An 18316-nucleotide genomic window follows, 5' to 3' on the forward strand; every position below is an offset into this window, starting at 1 on the left:
ACACACACACTACACACACTATACACACACTACATATACACACTACACACACACTACACACACTACACACACACTACACACACACATTACACACTGCACACACTACACACACACTACACACCCACACTACATACACTACACTACACACACATTACATACACTACACACACACATTACACACTACACACACATTACACACACTACACACATCATACTACACACACCACACTACACACCTCCGAAGTGTACGGTTGGCTACGTACGGCACGAAAGAAGTTCCACACAAATATGACAAAGCTCCCCCCTATAGCCTCAACAGGCTGTTGGGTCAAGTGCTTTTAGCGAGCACCTATTAGGGGTGGGTGGGCAGCACCACGCCCGGCCGCCTTTGTTTCTCCCCAAGTGGCGATGTTCACTACACACACCGCACCGGGTACTCGTGTGAGGCTGAATCGACCTAGGGGAGGCCCAGGACCGGTTCCGATAATCGTCATCACGACCACCACTACCACCATTACCTTCACTACTAATACCTACACTATTACTACCACTACCACCACTACCACCATTACCTTCACTACTACTACCATTACCTTCACTACTAATACCTACACTACCACTACTAATAGCTACACTATTACTACCACCACTACTACCATTACCTTCACTACTACTACCTACACTACCACCACTGCTACTACCGACACTACCACGACAGTGAGGGAAAAAAGTATTTGATCCCCTGCTGATTTTGTACGTTTGCCCACTGACAAAGAAATGATCAGTCTATAATTTTAATGGTAGGTTTATTTGAACAGTGAGAGACAGAATAACAACAAAATCCAGAAAAATGCATGTCAAAAATGTTATAAATTGATTTGCATTTTAATGAGGGAAATAAGTATTTGACCCCCTCTCAATCAGAAAGATTTCTGGCTCCCAGGTGTCTTTTATACAGGTAACGAGCTGAGATTAGGAGCACACTCTTTAAGGGAACGCTCCTAATCTCAGCTTGTTACCTGTATAAAAGACACCTATCCACAGAAGCAATCAATCAGATTTCAAACTCTCCACCACGGCCAAGACCAAAGAGCTCTCCAAGGATGTCAGGGACAAGATTGTAGACCTACACAAGGCTGGAATGGGCTACAAGACCATTGCCAAGCAGCTTGGTGAGAAGGTGACAACAGTTGGTGCGATTATTCGCAAATGGAACACAAAAGAACTGTCAATCTCCCTCGGCCTGGGGCTCCATGCCAGATCTCACCTCGTGGAGATGCAATGATAATGAGAACGGTGAGAAATCAGCCCAGAACTACACGGGAAGATCTTGTCAATGATCTCAAGGCAGCTGGGACCATAGTCACCAAGAAAATAATTGGTAACACACTACGCCATGAAGGACTGAAATCCTGCAGCGCCCGCAAGGTCCCCCTGCTCAAGAAAGCACATATACATGCCCGTCTGAAGTTTGTCAATGAACATCTGAATGGTTCAGAGGACAACTGGGTGAAGGTGTTGTGGTCAAATGAGACCAAAATGGAGCTAAATTTTGATTTAAAGCTTTCGTGACTGCAGTAATTCATATTCTTAGTTTTTTCGGTAAAGTCACGTTGAAGGGAAACAACAAAATAATAATATATATATAAAACAATAAAAAATTCTCACGACGTTTCGACCATAACTCAAACGGTCGTCTTCAGGTGTGTTGGTTTGCATAATTTTTTTTTAAACGGTGCATTTATTTATTTATAAAAAATAAATAAATGCACCGTTTAAAAAATAAATTAATGCACCGTTTAAAAATAAATTTATGCAAACCAACACACCTGAAGACGACCGTTTGAGTTATGGTCGAAACGTCGTGAGAATTTTTTTATTGTTTTATATATATTTTATTATTTTGTTGTTTCCCTTCAACGTGACTTTACCGAAAAAACTAAGAATATGAATACAAAATGGAGCTCTTTGGCATCAACTCAACTCGCCGTGTTTGGAGGAGGAGGAATGCTGCCTATGACCCCAAGAACACTATCCCCACCGTCAAACATGGTGGAAACATTATGCTTTGGGGGTATTTTTCTGCTAAGGGGACAGGACAACTTCACCGCATCAAAGGGACGATGGACGGGGCCATGTACCGTCAAATCTTGGGTGAGAACCTCCTTCCCTCAGCCAGGGCATTGAAAATGGATCGTGGATGGGTATTCCACACGGCCAAAGCAACAAAGGAGTGGCTCAAGAAGAAGCACATTAAGGTCCTGGAGTGGCCTAGCCAGTCTCCAGACCTTAATCCCATAGAAAATCTGTGGAGGGAGCTGAAGGTTCGAGTTGCCAAACGTCAGCCTCGAAACCTTAATGTCTTGGAGATCTGCAAAGAGGAGTGGGACAAAATCCCTCCTGAGATGTGTGCAAACCTGGTGGCCAACTACAAGAAACGTCTGACCTCTGTGATTGCCAACAAGGGTTTTGCCACCAAGTACTAAGTCATGTTTTGCAGAGGGGTCAAACACTTATTTCCCTCATTAAAATGCAAATCAATTTATAACATTTTGACATGCGTTTTTCTGGATTTTGTTGTTGTTATTCTGTCTCTCACTGTTCAAAGAAACCTACCATTAAAATTATAGTCTGATCATTTCTTTGTCAGTGGGCAAACATACAAAATCAGCAGGGGATCAAATACTTTTTTCCCTTACTGTACCACCACCACCTACACTACCACTACCACCATTACCTTCACTACTAATAGCTACACCACTACTACCACTACCTACACTACCACTACTACACTACCACTACCTACACTACTACTACTACCACCATTACTACCACCACTACCTACACTACTACCACTACCTACACTACTACCACCACTCTCACCACCACCTCACCTGGTTGCGCCTTGTCCTCACATGAGATGTTCGTTGATTCTGTGTCTCTGTTTCTGTGGTTCTGTCTGCGTGCCTGTGTCTCCTCCGTTTGTCTCACTGTGTGTCTGTCTCTGTGTGTGTCTCGCTGTGTCTGTCTCTCTCTCTCTGTGTCTCGCTGTGTGTCTGTGTCTCTATCTCTGTGTCTAACTCTGTGTCTCGCTGTGTGTCTGTGTCTCTCTCTCTCTGTGTTTGTCTCGCTGTGTGTGTCTGTGTCTCTCTCTGTCTGTTTCACTGTGTGTCTGTCTCTGTATGTGTCTCGCTGTGTGTCTGTCTCTCTGTGTGTGTCTCGCTGTGTGTGTCTGTGTCTCTCTGTGTCTGTGTCTCTGTGTGTGTCTCGCTATGTCTGTGTGTGTCTCGCTGTGTGTCTGTCTCTCTCGCTGTGTCTCTCTCTGTGTCTGTCTAACTCTGTGTCTCGCTGTGTGTGTCTGTGTGTCTCTCTCTGTGTTTGTCTCACTGTGTGTCTGTGTCTCTGCGTGTCTCGCTTTGTTTGTGTCTCTGTCTCGGTCTGTGTCTCTGTGTCTCAGTGTGTGTCTGTGTGTGTATCTGGTGGCTGTGTCTCTGTGTGTGTCTGTGTGTGTCTGTGTCTCTGTGTCTCAGTGTGTGTCTGTGTGTATCTGGTGGCTGTCTCTGTGTGTGTCTCTGTGTGTGTCTGTGTGTGTCTGTGTCTCTGTGTCTGTGTGTCTGTGTCTCTGTGTGTGGCTGTGTCTGTGTCTCTGTGTGTCTGTGTCTCTGTGTGTCTCTGGTGGCTGTGTGTGTGTGTCTGTGTCTCTGTGTGTGTCTGTGTCTCTGTGTCTCTGTGTGTCTGTGTGTGGCTGTGTCTCTGTGTGTGTCTGTGTCTCTGTGTGTGTCTGTGTCTCTGTGTCTCTGGTGGCTGTGTGGCTGTGTCTCTGTGTGTGTCTGTGTGTCTGTGTCTCTGTGTCTCTGTGTGTGTCTGTGTCTCTGTGTGTCTCTGGTGGCTGTGTGGAGTCGGCGTGGACTTTGCCCACCCAAGGCAGTAAAAGAGCAGTGGGAACATCGATTGATAACCAATAAACACCACAACCACCACCACTACAACCACCACCACCACTACAACCACCACCACCACCACTACCACCACCACTACAACCACCACTACAACCACCACTACAACCACCACCACAACCACCACTACAACCACCACCACAACAACAACCACCACTACAACCACCACCACCACTACAACCACCACCACTACAACCACCACCACCACCACTACAACCACCACCACCACTACAACCACCACCACCACTACAACCACCACCACTACAACCACCACCACTACAACCACCACCACCACTACAACCACCACCACTACAACCACCACTACAACCACCACCACCACTACAACCACCACCACAACAACAATCATTTCCACCGATACAACAACCACCACAACAACAATCATTTCCACCACAACAACCACCATCACCACAACAACAATCATTTCCACCGATACAACAACCACCACCACAACAACAATCATTTCCACCACAACAACCATAATTTCCACCACAACAACCACCACCACAACAACAATCATTTCCACCGATACAACAACCACCACAACAACAATCATTTCCACCACAACAACCACCACCACCACAACAACAATCATTTCCACCGATACAACAACCACCACCACAACAACAATCATTTCCACCACAACAACCATAATTTCCACCACAACAACCACCACCACAACAACAATCATTTCCACCACTACAACAACCACCACAACAACCACAACTAAAACTACGAGCTCGCTCACACCGCCTCTACCTCTACCGCTCACCCCGCCTCCACCCCTACCGATCACTCACCCCGCCTCCACCCCTACCGATCACTCACCCCGCCTCCACCCCTACCGCTCACCCCGCCTCCACCCCTACCGCTCACTCACCCCGCCTCCACCCCTACCGCTCACCCCGCCTTCACCCCTACCGATCACCCCGCCTCTACCACTCGCTCACCCCACCTCCACCCCTACCGATCACCCCGCCTCCACCCCTACCGCTCACTCACCCCGCCTCTACCCCTACCGCTCACCCCGCCTTCACCCCTACAGCTCACCCCGTGTGTGTGTAGTGGTAGGTTCTCATGTTCTGCGCTGTGAACGATGGAGTGCAATGATAGTGGACATCTGTTGAAAAGAGCACCATAGCTCATCGGATTTCACCAGGATAAGATTCTGAGTGTGTACATGATGAGAGTGTGATTGAGAGTGTACATCAATGGAGTGTTATTGAGAGTGTATTTTATGAGAATGTGATTGAGTGTGTATTTGATGAGAGTGTGATTGAGTGTGTGCATGATGAGAGTGTGATTGTGTATTTGATGAGAGTGTGATTGAGTGTGTATTTGATGAGAGTGTGATTGAGTGTATTTGATGAGTGTGTGATTGAGAGTGTATTTGATGAGAGTGTGATTAAGAGTGTACATTATGAGAGTGTGATTGAGTATACATTGTGATGAGTGTGTGATTGAGAGTGTACATGATGATGAGTGTGTGATTGAGTGTGTATTTGATGAGTGTGATTAAGAGTGTACATGATGAGTGTGATTGAGAGTGTACATTATGAGAGTGTGATTGAAAATATACATAATGATGAGTGTGTGACTGAGTGTGATTGAGTGTGTGATTGAGTGTGTATTTGATGAGAGTGTGATTGAGTGTGTGCATGATGAGAGTGTGATTGAGAGTGTACATGATGAGTGTGTGATTGAGTGTATTTGATGAATGTGTGATTGAGTGTGTATTTGATGAGTGTGATTGAGAGTGTACATGATGATGAGTGTGTATTTGATGAGTGTGATTGAGTATGTACATCAATGGAGTATGATTGAGTGTGTATTTGATGAGTGTGATTAAGAGTGTACATTATGAGTGTGATTAAGAGTGTATTTTATGAGAGTGTGATTAAGAGTGTACATTATGAGTGTGATTGAGAGTGTATTTGATGAGTGTGATTAAGAGTGTACATTATGAGTGTGTGATTGAGTGTGTATTTGATGAGAGTGTGATTAAGAGTGTACATTATGAGAGTGTGATTGAGTGTGTGCATGATGAGAGTGTGATTGTGTATTTGATGAGTGTGATTGAGTGTGTATTTGATGAGAGTGTGATTGAGTGTATTTGATGAGTGTGTGATTGAGAGTGTATTTGATGAGAGAGTGATTAAGAGTGTACATTATGAGAGTGTGATTGAGAGTGTACATTATGATGAGTGTGTGATTGAGAGTGTACATGATGATGAGTGCGTGATTGAGTGTGTATTTGATGAGTGTGATTAAGAGTGTACATGATGAGAGTGTGATTGAGTGTACATTATGAGAGTGTGATTGAAAATATACATAATGATGAGTGTGTGACTGAGTGTGTATTTGATGAGAGTGTGATTGAGTGTGTATCTGATGAGAGTGTGATGAGTGTACATGATGGTGAGTGTGTGATTGAGTGTGTATTTGATGAGTGTGATTGAGTTTGTGCATGATGAGAGTGTGATTGAGAGTGTACATGATGAGTGTGTGATTGAGTGTATTTGATGAGTGTGTGATTGAGTGTATTTGATGAATGTGTGATTGAGTGTGTATTTGATGAGAGTGTGATTGAGAGTGTACATGATGATGAGTGTGTGATTGAGTGTGTATTTGATGAGTGTGATTGAGTATGTACATCAATGGAGTATGATTGAGTGTGTATTTGATGAGAGTGTGATTAAGAGTGTACATTATGAGTGTGATTAAGAGTGTATTTTATGAGTGTGATTAAGTGTACATTATGAGTGTGATTGAGAGTGTATTTGATGAGTGTGTTTAAGAGTGTACATTATGAGTGTGTGATTGAGTGTGTATTTGATGAGAGTGTGATTAAGAGTGTACATTATGAGTGTGTGATTGAGTGTGTATTTGATGAGAGTGTGATTAAGAGTGTACATTATGAGTGTGTGATTGAGAGTGTATTTGATGAGAGTTTGATTAAGAGTGTACATTATGTGTGTGATTGAGTGTGTATTTGAGGAGTGTATGATTAAGAGTGTAAATTATGAGTGTGTGATTGAGAGTGTATTTGATGAGTGTGTGATTGAGTGTGTACATTGAGTGTGTGATTGAGTGAGATGAGAGTGATTGTGTATTTGATGTGTGTGATTGAGAGTGTACATGATGATGAGTGTGTGATTGAGTGTGTACATGATGATGAGTGTGTGATTGAGAGTGTACATGATGAGTGTGTATTTGATAAGTGTGATTAAGAGTGTATTTGATGAGTGTGATTGAGAGTGTATTTGATGAGTGTGATTGAGAGTGTATTTGATGAGAGTGTACATTATGAGTGTGTGATTGAATGTGTATTTGATGAGTGTGATTGAGTGTGTATTTGATGAGAGTGTGATTGAGAGTGTATTTGATTAATGTGATTGAGAGTGTATTTGATGAGAGTGTGATTGCGAGTGTACATGATGATGAATGTGTGATTGAGAGTGTATTTGATGAGTGTGTGATTGTGTACATGATGATGAGTGTGTGATTGAGTATTTGATGTGTGATCGAGTGTGTACATTATGAGTGTGTGATTGATAGTCTATTTCATGAGTGTGATTAAGAGTGTACATTATGAGTGTGTGATTGTGTGTATTTGATGAGTGCGATTGAGAGTGTACATGGTGAGTGTGTGATTGTGTATTTGATGAGTGTGATTGAGTGTATTTGATGAGTGTGTGATTGAGAGTGTATTTGATGAGAGTGTGATTGAGTGTGTATTTGATGAGTGTGATTGAGAGTGTACATGATGATGAGTGTGTGATTGAGTGTACATGATGATGTGTGATTGAGAGTGTACATGATGATGAGTGTGTATTTGATTAGTGTGATTAAGAGTGTATTTGATGAGTGTGATTGAGAGTGTACATTATGAGCGTGTGATTGAGTGTGTATTTGATGAGAGTGCGATTAAGAGTGTACATTATGAGTGTGTGATTGAGTGTGTATTTGATGAGAGTGTGATTAAGAGTGTACATTATGAGTGTGTGATTGAGTGTGTATTTGATGAGAGTGTGATTAAGAGTGTACATTATGAGTGTGTGATTGAGTGTATTTGATGAGAGTTTGATTAAGAGTGTACATTATGAGTGTGTGATTGAGTGTGTATTTGAGGAGTTTATGATTAAGAGTGCAAATTATGAGTGTGTGATTGAGAGTGTATTTGATGAGTGTGTGATTGAGTGTGTACATGATGATGAGTGTGATTGAGTGTACATGATGAGTGTGATTGAGAGTGTACATGATGATGAGTGTGTATTTGATTAGTGTGATTAAGAGTGTATTTGATGAGTGTGATTGACAGTGTATTTGATGAGTGTGATTGAGAGTGTATTTGATGAGTGTGATTGAGAGTGTATTTGATGAGAGTGTACATTATGAGTGTGTGATTGAATGTGTATTTGATGAGAGTGTGATTGAGTGTATTTGATTAATGTGATTGAGTGTTTTTGATGAGAGTGTGATTGAGAGTGTACATGATGATGAGTGTGTGATTGAGTGTGTACATGATGAGTGTGTGATTGAGAGTGTACATGATGATGAGTGTGTGATTGAGTGTACATGATCATGAGTGTGTATTTGATGAGTGTGATTAAGAGTGTATTTGATGAGTGTGATTGAGAGTGTACATTATGAGTGTGTGATTGAATGTGTATTTGATGAGAGTGTGATTGAGAGTGTATTTGATGAGTGTGATTGAGAGTGTACATGATGATGAGTGTGTATTTGATTAGTGTGATCCAGTGTGTACATTATGAGTGTGTGATTGAGTGTATTTCATGAGCGTGATTAAGAGTATACATTATGAGTGTGTGATTGAGTGTGTATTTGATGATTGCGATTGAGAGTGTACATGGTGAGTGTGTGATTGAGAGTGTATTTGATGGGAGTGTGATTGAGTGTACATTATGAGTGTGTGATTGAGTGTGTATTTGAGGAGTGTGTGATTGTGTATTTGATGAGTGTGTGATTGAGAGTGTACATTATGAGTGTGTGATTGAGTGTATTTGATGAGAGTGTGATTGAGTGTGTGCTTGATGAGAGTGTGATTGAGTGTGTACATCAATGGAGTGTGGTTGAGAGTGTGCATGAGAGTGTGATTGAGTGTGTATTTGATGAGTGTGATTGAGTGTGTATTTGATGAGTGTGATTGAGAGTGTATTTGATGAGAGTGTACATTATGAGTGTGTGATTGAATGTGTATTTGATGACAGTATGATTGAGAGTGTACATGATGGTGAGTGTGTGATCGAGTGTGTACATTATGAGTGTGTGATTGAGAGTTTACATCAATGGAGTGTGGTTGAGAGTGTGCATGAGAGTGTGTATTTGATGAGAGTGTGATTGCGTGTGTATTTGATGAGAGTGTTTGAGAGTGTATTTGATGAGTGTGATTGAGAGTGTATTTGATTAGAGTGTGATTGAGTGTGTATTTGATGAGTGTGTGATTGAGTGTACATGATGATGAGTGTGTCATTGAGTGTACATGATGATGAGTGTGTGATTGAGTGTACATTATGAGTGTGTGATTGAGAGTGTACATGAGTGTGTGATCGAGTGTACATTATGAGTGTGTGATTGAGAGTGTACACCAATGGAGTGTGATCGAGTGTGCAACGTCGGTTTCCTTTCACGCAGGCATCTCCATTCGACGAGTTCAAAAACCACACGGCGTGCGCCCTCCCCCTCCCGAACTCAAATCGAATAACTTTTATTCATAGACTATGTAAAGAGACACACGCGCGCTCTCTAAAAAGGCTGTCGCAATAACAAACACGCAAGGGGTGCGTCCGTAACAACAGACAAGACCATTCGAGGCGGTAAAAATGAAGAAAAAAACCGAAATAAACATTTACAAATGGGACGACGCCGCAGAGGCTTGCGGACGCAACGACAGGGACGGAAACACCCGGCAAAGGGCGAGCGACTGGGTGGGGTGGGGGGGGGGTGGAACGCCGCGAGCGGGCGCCACTCCGCCCACCGCCGGCTATTCACGGCCACGTCGCAGGACAGACGCTTGACCACCGAGAGCCCGGTGGGTCACGCTTGGCGGCGGTGCGGGCACCGGCGCGTTAACCCGGCGGTGTGCCGCGACGGTGGCAAAGGTTGGCGGGTCGGCACGCGGATCCCGGGGGGGAGGGGGGGGGCCCTCGTTACCCGCGGGTCGGCTGCCGTCTGGAGGAGGGGGAGAAGCTGTGACCTCGGAGAAAGACATTTTTTTTAAGTTATAAAATGAAAAAAAATCCGTCGCTGGAAAAGGAAAAAAAAGAAAAACCCGCGGGTATCCGGAGCCGCGCGCGTCGTCGAATTCAGAGGCCGCTGTCGCCCCCTCGTGCCCTCGCCGTGCCCTCGCCGTGCCCTCGCCGTGCCCGCCGTGCCCGCCCCGTTTGCCACGCCGAGTTGGTTCTTTTTTTTGACGCAATTCAAAACAACAAACAAAAAACGGGCTCTCCTCCATTGCGGTTTCACACCGCCGTGACCTTCGGTTGCCGATCACCGTAAAATGTTCTCGGGCGTGCGGGGCGTCAAAGTGTGGGGGGGGGGGGGGGGGTGTACGCAAAGTGGCGGGCGGGCGGGAGTCTTCGCCCGGTGTGTTCGTGGCGCGCCAACCACCGCCGCTGCGCTAACCGCGCTGCCTCCCCAAGGCGGCGGAAACCGAGGCTCCGACTCCGAGCGGCGATGTTCACCACAAAGGCAAAAGAGGTTGCCCCCCCCCGCCCCGCCCCAGGCTGTTGGGGGAAAGTGGTGTTTCGTGGCGAGCAGCACCATCTGATAAATCCGGCGGAGCAGTGTTTGCTGCACGCCGCAGCACCCGGTACCTCCTTTGAAGCCGAGACGACCTAGGGGAGGGCCCCACTGGACCTGTTGTTCGGATGACCGTCGGTTGCGTTGGGTTGGTTGTCCCACGAGCAGGGAATCAAACTCGGCTCCTCGGTGGGTTCGTGGCACGCTAACCGCTGCACTAATCGCCGCGAAAATCGCGCCGCCTCCCCAAGGCGGCAGGGGACCAGGGCTCGAACTCCAGGTGGGTGTCCGGTGACGGCAAACTTCCGATGGGTTCATGGCCGAGGCCGCAACGGTGCCAAAGACATTTTTGTTACAACGCCGGAGTGATTCAGTGGACACCCAGACCCAGGGCTTGAAACCCAGGCTCTAGGCAACAGTGGTGGGCTCTGTGTCACACAGCCATCGTGAACTCTTACAAACACAGACCCAGGGCTCGAACCTAGGCTCTAGGCAACAGTGCTGGCTCTGTGACACAGCCATCGTGAACTCTTACAAACACAGACCCAGGGCTCGAACCTAGGCTCTCAGCAACAGTGCTGGCTGTGTCACACAGCCATCGTGAACTCTTACACAGACCCAGGGCTTGAACCTAGGCTCTCAGCAACAGTGCTGGCTCTGTGTCACACAGCCATCGTGAACTCTTACAAACACAGACCCAGGGCTCGAACCTAGGCTCTAGGCAACAGTGCTGGCTCTGTGTGACACAGCCATCGTGAACTCTTACAAACACAGACCCAGGGCTCGAACCTAGGCTCTCAGCAACAGTGCTGGCTGTGTCACACAGCCATCGTGAACTCTTACACAGACCCAGGGCTCGAACCTAGGCTCTCAGCAACAGTGCTGGCTCTGTGTCACACAGCCATCGTGAACTCTTACAAACACAGACCCAGGGCTCGAACCTAGGCTCTCGGCGACAGTGCAAGCTCTGTGTGACACAGCCATCGTGAACTCTTACACAGACCCAGGGCTCAAACCTAGACTCTAGGCAACAGTACTGGCTCTATGTCACACAGCCATCGTGAACTCTTACAAACACAGACCCAGGGCTCGAACCTAGGCTCTCAGCGACAGTGCTGGCTCTATGTCACACAGCCATCGTGAACTCTTACAAACACAGACCCAGGGCTCGAACCTAGGCTCTCAGCCATCGTGTAAACTTACAAACACAGACCCAGGGCTCGAACCCAGTCAATAAGCAGTTCCGGTCCAATGCCTCACAACACAGCGACTATCATCAACACCCCCCCAACCTCACCGACAGCAAGACAGAAAGTCGTGACCCAGTCCCTGTGCTCCAACTCAAGTGGTGGCTGACGGGGTGACGCGTCGTTCGGCAAACAACAGGCCAGGAGCCCTTCAACCAAGGCCCCTTGCAACGTCGCCGTGATCCAGCGCCTCGCAAGCGCAGCGGCCGTCAACCTGAAGCCCGCGCACGGAACACGGCCGTGACGACGAACCCTCGCAAGATCCTCCGGCGGCGAGCGGACGCCCGAACCCGGCCTCCTCCTCCTCGCTACCGCCAACACCACCACCAACACCAAGACCACCACCACGCGTGGACTCCCAAACCCGGTCTCCTCCTCCTCCTCCTCACTACCGCCACCACCACCACCACACGTGGACTCCCAAACCCGGTCTCCTCCTCCTCACTACCACCACACGTGGACTCCCAAACCCGGTCTCCTCCTCACTACCGCCTCCACCACCACACGTGGACTCCCAAACCCAGTCTCCTCCTCCTCCTCCTCACTACCACCACCACACGTGGACTCCCAAACCCGGTCTCCTCCTCCTCACTACTGCCACCACCACCACCACACGTGGACTCCCAAACCCAGTCTCCTCCTCCTCCTCACTACTGCCACCACCGCCACCACCGCCGCCACCGCCGCCACCACCGCCACGCGTGGACTCCCAAACCCAGTCTCCTCCTCACCACCGCCACCACCACTGCCACGCGTTGACTCCCAAACCCGGTCTGCTCCTCCTCTACGAAAACGGCCATTATGGGCCTGGCCACGGGCACCTTCCCCCCCCTCACCCTCCACCCCCCCCCCCCCTAGTGCTTCTTGCCAAAGACGTTGGCGAGACGGCCGCCGTAGCCCTGCGCGGTCGTCGCGTTGAACGCCGGGGCGAATTTGGAGGACGAGGAGACGCCGCCGGTGATGCCGGCGGCGTCACCGGCGGCCAGCGGGGGGCTGTGCCAGACAGCGGAGCTGGTGCGCTTCAAGTAGTGCGTCTTGCGCTGGTTGAAGATCTCCTCCAGCATGGGGGCGGGGATGGCGCCGAAGAGGACGTCGAGGTCGGGCGGTGCCCTGTACTGCCCCCTCAGGGCCTCCATCAGCTGGGCCTCTGCGCGCGAGGCACGGGGGGGGGGGGGGGGGGTGGTGAGGAGCGGACGGGGAGCGAGAGGGGAGGTGAGGGTGGGGGAGAGGAGGGGATGGTGAGGAGCGGGGTGGTGAGGAGCGGACGGAGAGCGAGTGAGTAAAGCGGGTGGTCGAGCGAGTGAGCGAGCGGGTGGTCGAGCGAGTGAGCGAGCGGATGGTTGAGCGAGTGAGTGAGCGGGTGGTTGTGCGAGTGAGTGAGCGGGTGGTCGAGTGAGTGAGCGGTCGAGCGAGTGAGTGAGCGGGTGGTTGAGCGAGTGAGTGAGCGGGTGGTTGAGCGAGTGAGTGAGCGGGTGGTCGAGCGAGTGAGTAAGCCGGTGGTCGAGCGAGTGAGCGGGTGGTTGAGCGACTGAGTGAGTGAGCGAGCAGGAGGGCGAGTGAGTGGTTGAGTGATCGGGCGAGTGAATGGTTGAGTGATCGGGCGAGCGAGTACATGTTTGAGGGAGTGTGTGAGCGAGCGAGCAAGAGGATGAGCGAGCGAGTGTGCGAGCAACAATGTGTATTTGAGCGAGTGGTTGAGTGAGTGAGCGAGCGAACGAGAGGGCGGGCGGGCGAGTGAGTGGTTGAGTGATCGGGCGAGCGAGTACATGTTTGAGTAAATGTGTGATCGAGTGAGTGAGCGAGCGAGCAAGCGGTTGAGTGGGCGAGTGCGGGTGAGTGAGTGATCGAGCGTGTGGTTTAGCGAGCGAGTGTGCGAGCGAGTGTGCGAGCGATCGGGCGAGCGAGTACATGTTTGAGCGAGCGTGTGAGCGAGCGAGCGAGCACCTCGTGCCCAGGAGGGGATGGGCTTGCGTGGCTTCGACTCGTCGTCTGTGGAGTCGTCGCTGTTCTGGTCCATGCCGTAGGTCTCCAAGGATTTGGCTCGCGGCTGCTGCTTCATCGTCGTCATCATCGTTGTCCTGGGGGTCCTGGCGGCGGCGGTGCCTGGCGGGGTTGAGTTCTGCCCGGCGTTCACACACGTGCACACGCGCGTGTCAATGCACGTGCGCGCGCGTCAATGTACGTGCGCACACACATGCGTCACACACACGTGTCAATACACGCATGCATACATACACACGTCAACACATACACACACGTCAACACATACACACACGTCAACACACACACACGTCAACACACACACACGTCAACACACACACACGTTAACACACACACGTCAACACACACACACGCACGTCAACACGCACACACATCAACACACACACACACACGCACGTCAACACGCACACACGTCAACACACACACACACGCACGTCAACACGCACGCACGCCGACGTCACTGCGGTGCGGTGACGTCGTCGCCGCCGCCGCACGGCACGTACCAGGATCATGGTGCCGTTGAGGAGGTTCGTGTTGAGCGCCCGGCCGTCGTTCTCCTTCTGCTGCTTGCTGCTGCGAGTCATGAGGAGGAATGATCACATGGAGGGAGGGAGGGAGGGGAGGGGGGAGGGGAGAGAGGGAGGGAAGGGAGTGAGGGGAGGGGAGAGGAGGGAGTGAGGGGAGGGAGGGGAGAGGAGGGAGTGAGGGGAGGGAGTGAGGGAGGGAGGGGAGAGGAGGGAGTGAGGGGAGGGAGTGAGGGAGGGAGGGGAGAGGAGGGAGTGAGGGAGGGGAGGGAGGGGAGAGGAGGGAGGGGAGAGGAGGGAGTGAGGGCGGGAGGGAGCTTGAGGGGAGGGGAGGGAGGGAGGGGAGAGGAGGGAGGGGAGGGAGGGAGGGGAGAGGAGGGAGGGGAGGGGAGGGAGCGGAGGGAGGGGAAGAAGGGTAGAGAGGGAGGGAGAGTACATTATATGTACAGGTTAAACTCTTTTTTTACAAGCCACCTGGCTACCACAAATGACAGGAGCCCAACCGAGTGGCCAGCGTCATCGTCGTCGTCATCATCCCCGCCGCCGCCGCCACCGCCGCGTAGAAATTTAAAGCAGCAGCCAAAAGGCTCCGCAAGCGCACGCTTCCAAAAACAAATAATCATCGGGCAGCGGCCGATCATCCCACCGGGAACCACTCATCGAGGACCCACACTCAAACTAAACTATTTTTTTATTTTACCAGGGCGACGCCCACTGAGCGTGGTTCTCTCCGTGGGTCTCTGCGGGCCTCTGTGGCCCTACGGGAATCCCCGGAGCTCTGTGGACGTCCAGCGGGCCTCTATTTCGCCGCTGCTGTAAAATGTCCACACGAGACGACAAGCCACGGGCTGGGGCGTTGTGTCACGCGGCCTGATGACGCAATTCCGAAACGCTGCCACCCGCGCGTTCCTATAAAAGGTCTGAAGGGTGCAAGAGCGCGGCCGCGGTATTCCAAAAAGGCGCAGCACGCAAGGAGCGTGCCAACGGAGGACTGCCCCCGTACCTCGAGGCCTCCAGTCGCCCCTCATTCTTCTGCTCCTGCTGCTGCTGCTGCTGCTTCTGATCCAGTCGCTTCTGCAGCTCTTCCCGCTGCCTCAGCCGCTGCTCCGCCGCATGCCGTCTCTGTCGCTGCTTCTCCGCCTCCTCCGTCTCCCGCTGTCTCTGAGCCTCCGTCTCCCTCTGTCTCTGAGCTTCAGTCTCCCTCTGTCTCTGAGCCTCCGTCTCCCTCTGTCTCTGAGCCTCCGTCTCCCTCTGTCTCTGAGCCTCCGTCTCCCTCTGTCTCTGAGCCTCCGTCTCCCTCTGTCTCTGAGCCTCCGTCTCCCTTTGTCTCTGAGCCTCCGTCTCCCTCTGTCTCTGAGCCTCCGTCTCCCTCTGTCTCTGAGCCTCCATCTCCCTCTGTCTCTGAGCCTCCGTCTCCCTCTGTCTCTGAGCTTCAGTCTCCCTCTGAGCCTCCATCTCCCTCTGTCTCTGAGCTTCAGTCTCCCTCTGTCTCTGAGCCTCTGTCTCCCTCTGTCTCTGAGCCTCCATCTCCCTCTGTCTCTGAGCTTCAGTCTCCCTCTGTCTCTGAGCCTCCGTCTCCATCTGTATCTGAGCTTCAGTCTCCCTCTGAGCCTCCGTCTCCCTCTGTCTCTGAGCCTCCGTCTCCCTCTGTATCTGAGCTTCAGTCTCCCTCTGTGTCTGAGCCTCTGTCTCCCTCTGTCTCTGAGCTTCAGTCTCCCTCTGTCTCTGAGCTTCAGTCTCCCTCTGAGCCTCCGTCTCCCTCTGAGCTTCAGTCTCCCTCTGAGCGTCCATCTCCCTCTGTCTCTGAGCTTCAGTCTCCCTCTGTCTCTGAGCCTCAGTCTCCCTCTGTCTCTGAGCCTCCATCTCCCTCTGTCTCTGAGCCTCCGTCTCCCTCCATGCAGTCTCCTGCTCCTCCTGCCCGGGCAAGCACAATCACACAAGGGTGGGGGGTTAAAAGTTAAAACAAGCACGGTTAGCGAGCTCCTATCAATGCCACTAGGGTGACAAAGGCGGCCGGGAGTGGCGCTGGCCACCCACCCCTGCATGTGCCGTGTCGGCCTTCATAGGTGCTTGCCAGCGGCACTTGCCCCAACAGTCCGTTACGGCTATATGGGAGATCTTCATGTTTGTCGTCAGCAGTGGCGAAGTGGAGAGTGTGCGCTACAAACTCGGTAACCAGAGTTCGATTGCCGCGCACGGTCACCTGGGCGCGTGGTGGTGATTATCTGAACCGGTCCTGGGCCTCCCCCTAGGTCGACCCAGCCTCAAATGAGCACCCGGTGCAATGTGTAAACCTCGCCACTGGGGAGACAAAGGCGGCCGGGCACGGTGTTGGCCACCCACCCCCCTCTTGTGCCGTGCCGGCCTTCATTAGGTGCTACTCGCTAACAGCGCGACTGGGCGGTTGGAGGCAGTCGCCCTCCAGCAACAACGGGGGGCAGAGGAGCGATGCTCACAACGACGAGCGGAGCGCCGGGCCGATAAAACGCAGCCAGGTGCCGCAGTGGGGAGCACAGGTGGTGGTGCATCTGCCGGTCATCTCAGTCGGGTCAACCCATGGCACCTGCTGGATCTGACCCGTGACCTCCTCCTGCCAGCGGGCGTTCGACACTTCACGTGGCCTCAGGGTGCACATAGCCTGGCACAAGCGTCGTGGTGACGTCACCGCCACTTAGTGGCGAATGGCGGTTGTTGTTGTGTATTGAGGTGTGCGCGTGTATATCAACGTGTTTCTGTATTTGTGTGTGTTGTATTGACGTGTGTATAGGTATGTGTATTGATGTGTGTGTGTACGTGTGTGTTGACGTGTCTGTGTGTATAAGAGTGTGTGTACTGATGCGTGTGTATAGGTGTGTGTGTGGTGGTCCCCCTCATTAAGAAGGGGGACCGCACAGACTAACAACTACAGGGGCATCTCACTCCTCAGTGTGCCGGGAAAGGTCCTGGAAAGGATTATTCAACATCGCCTTGCTAGGCATGCTGAGGAGAGGGTTGCGGAGCCTTAATGTGGTTTCAGGAAAGGGCGGTCCTGCACGGATGCCATACTTTCTGTCCGTCTACTACAGCAGAGGTGTAGGGAATTCTAACAAGACCTACTTTATTGACCTGGTCAAGGCCTATGATACCATCAGTAGGCCTGGGCTCTGGGTTGTTCTTCGTGCTTTCGGAGTCCCTGACCCTCTGCTCACGATCATAAAGGACCTTCGTGATGGTGAGCTGGCCCGGGTAAAACTACGTGGCCGGGAGTCGGAGCCATTCCCTGTTCACCTTGGGGTGTAACAGGGATGTCCTCTGGCTCTCACATTATTTAACATCTATTTTGACCAGGTAGTTCGTGAGGCCTTAAATAGCTGTACCGGAGGAATTTCCATCTCGTAGAGATATAATGGAAGACTGATCGATGCCCGGGTGCGGTCAAGGGATGGCTCCCTATTGCTCAACCATGTTATGTATGCCGATGATCTGGTAATCGCTGCTCACTCAGAGGAGGAGTTGGAGGCGCTACTGCTAAACCTGGAGCTTGCCACTAAGAGGTAGGGCCTTACCATCAGCCCCACCAAAATTAAGCACCTGCCATGGTATTTTGTACAATCGGACACTCCACCCCCACAACTCCCAATTGGTGATGGGGCAGTTGTGGAGAGAGTGGAGAGTTCCCATATCTGGGCAGTGTGCTTATGACCGGCTCCGGTTTAAAAGCAGAAGTCTCACTCCAAATCAGTCGAGCGGCATTATCTTTTCATCGGTTGCGTAAAGCTGTGTGGAAGCTACCTGGACTGTCGCTCCGCATGAAGCTTCAGGTCTTCTC

General features: G+C 50.7%; 2 protein-coding genes across 8 annotated transcripts in view; both read right to left on the reverse strand.

Moving 5' to 3' along the window:
- LOC116957662 (bile acid receptor-like) overlaps nucleotides 1–3884 on the reverse strand; it is a 32595-nt gene extending 28711 nt beyond the window's left edge. The window contains exon 1 of the mRNA XM_076057338.1: nucleotides 2895–3884. The gene's annotated coding sequence lies outside the window, so the exon portion shown is untranslated. The remainder of the gene's footprint in view (nucleotides 1–2894) is intronic.
- Nucleotides 3885–9686: 5802 nt separating this feature from the next.
- The window catches only part of LOC116957668 (uncharacterized), a 36686-nt gene continuing 28056 nt past the window's right edge, over nucleotides 9687–18316 (reverse strand). For 6 of the 7 annotated variants that reach the window (XM_076057305.1, XM_076057304.1, XM_076057301.1 and 3 more), the window contains exons 12-15: nucleotides 15512–16422; nucleotides 14488–14557; nucleotides 13928–14102; nucleotides 9687–13130 (exon numbers count right to left, since the gene is read on the reverse strand). In XM_076057305.1, the coding sequence (XP_075913420.1) occupies nucleotides 12838–13130; nucleotides 13928–14102; nucleotides 14488–14557; nucleotides 15512–16422 (1449 nt within the window). In that variant the 3' untranslated portion in view covers nucleotides 9687–12837. The remainder of the gene's footprint in view (nucleotides 13131–13927; nucleotides 14103–14487; nucleotides 14558–15511; nucleotides 16423–18316) is intronic. The other variant, XM_076057302.1, reaches the window with a different exon arrangement.

The sequence above is a fragment of the Petromyzon marinus genome, chromosome 80 (assembly GCF_048934315.1).
Source record: "Petromyzon marinus isolate PM22_M1 ecotype Great Lakes invasive population chromosome 80, UKy_Petmar_22M1.pri1.0, whole genome shotgun sequence".
NCBI lineage: Eukaryota > Metazoa > Chordata > Hyperoartia > Petromyzontiformes > Petromyzontidae > Petromyzon > Petromyzon marinus.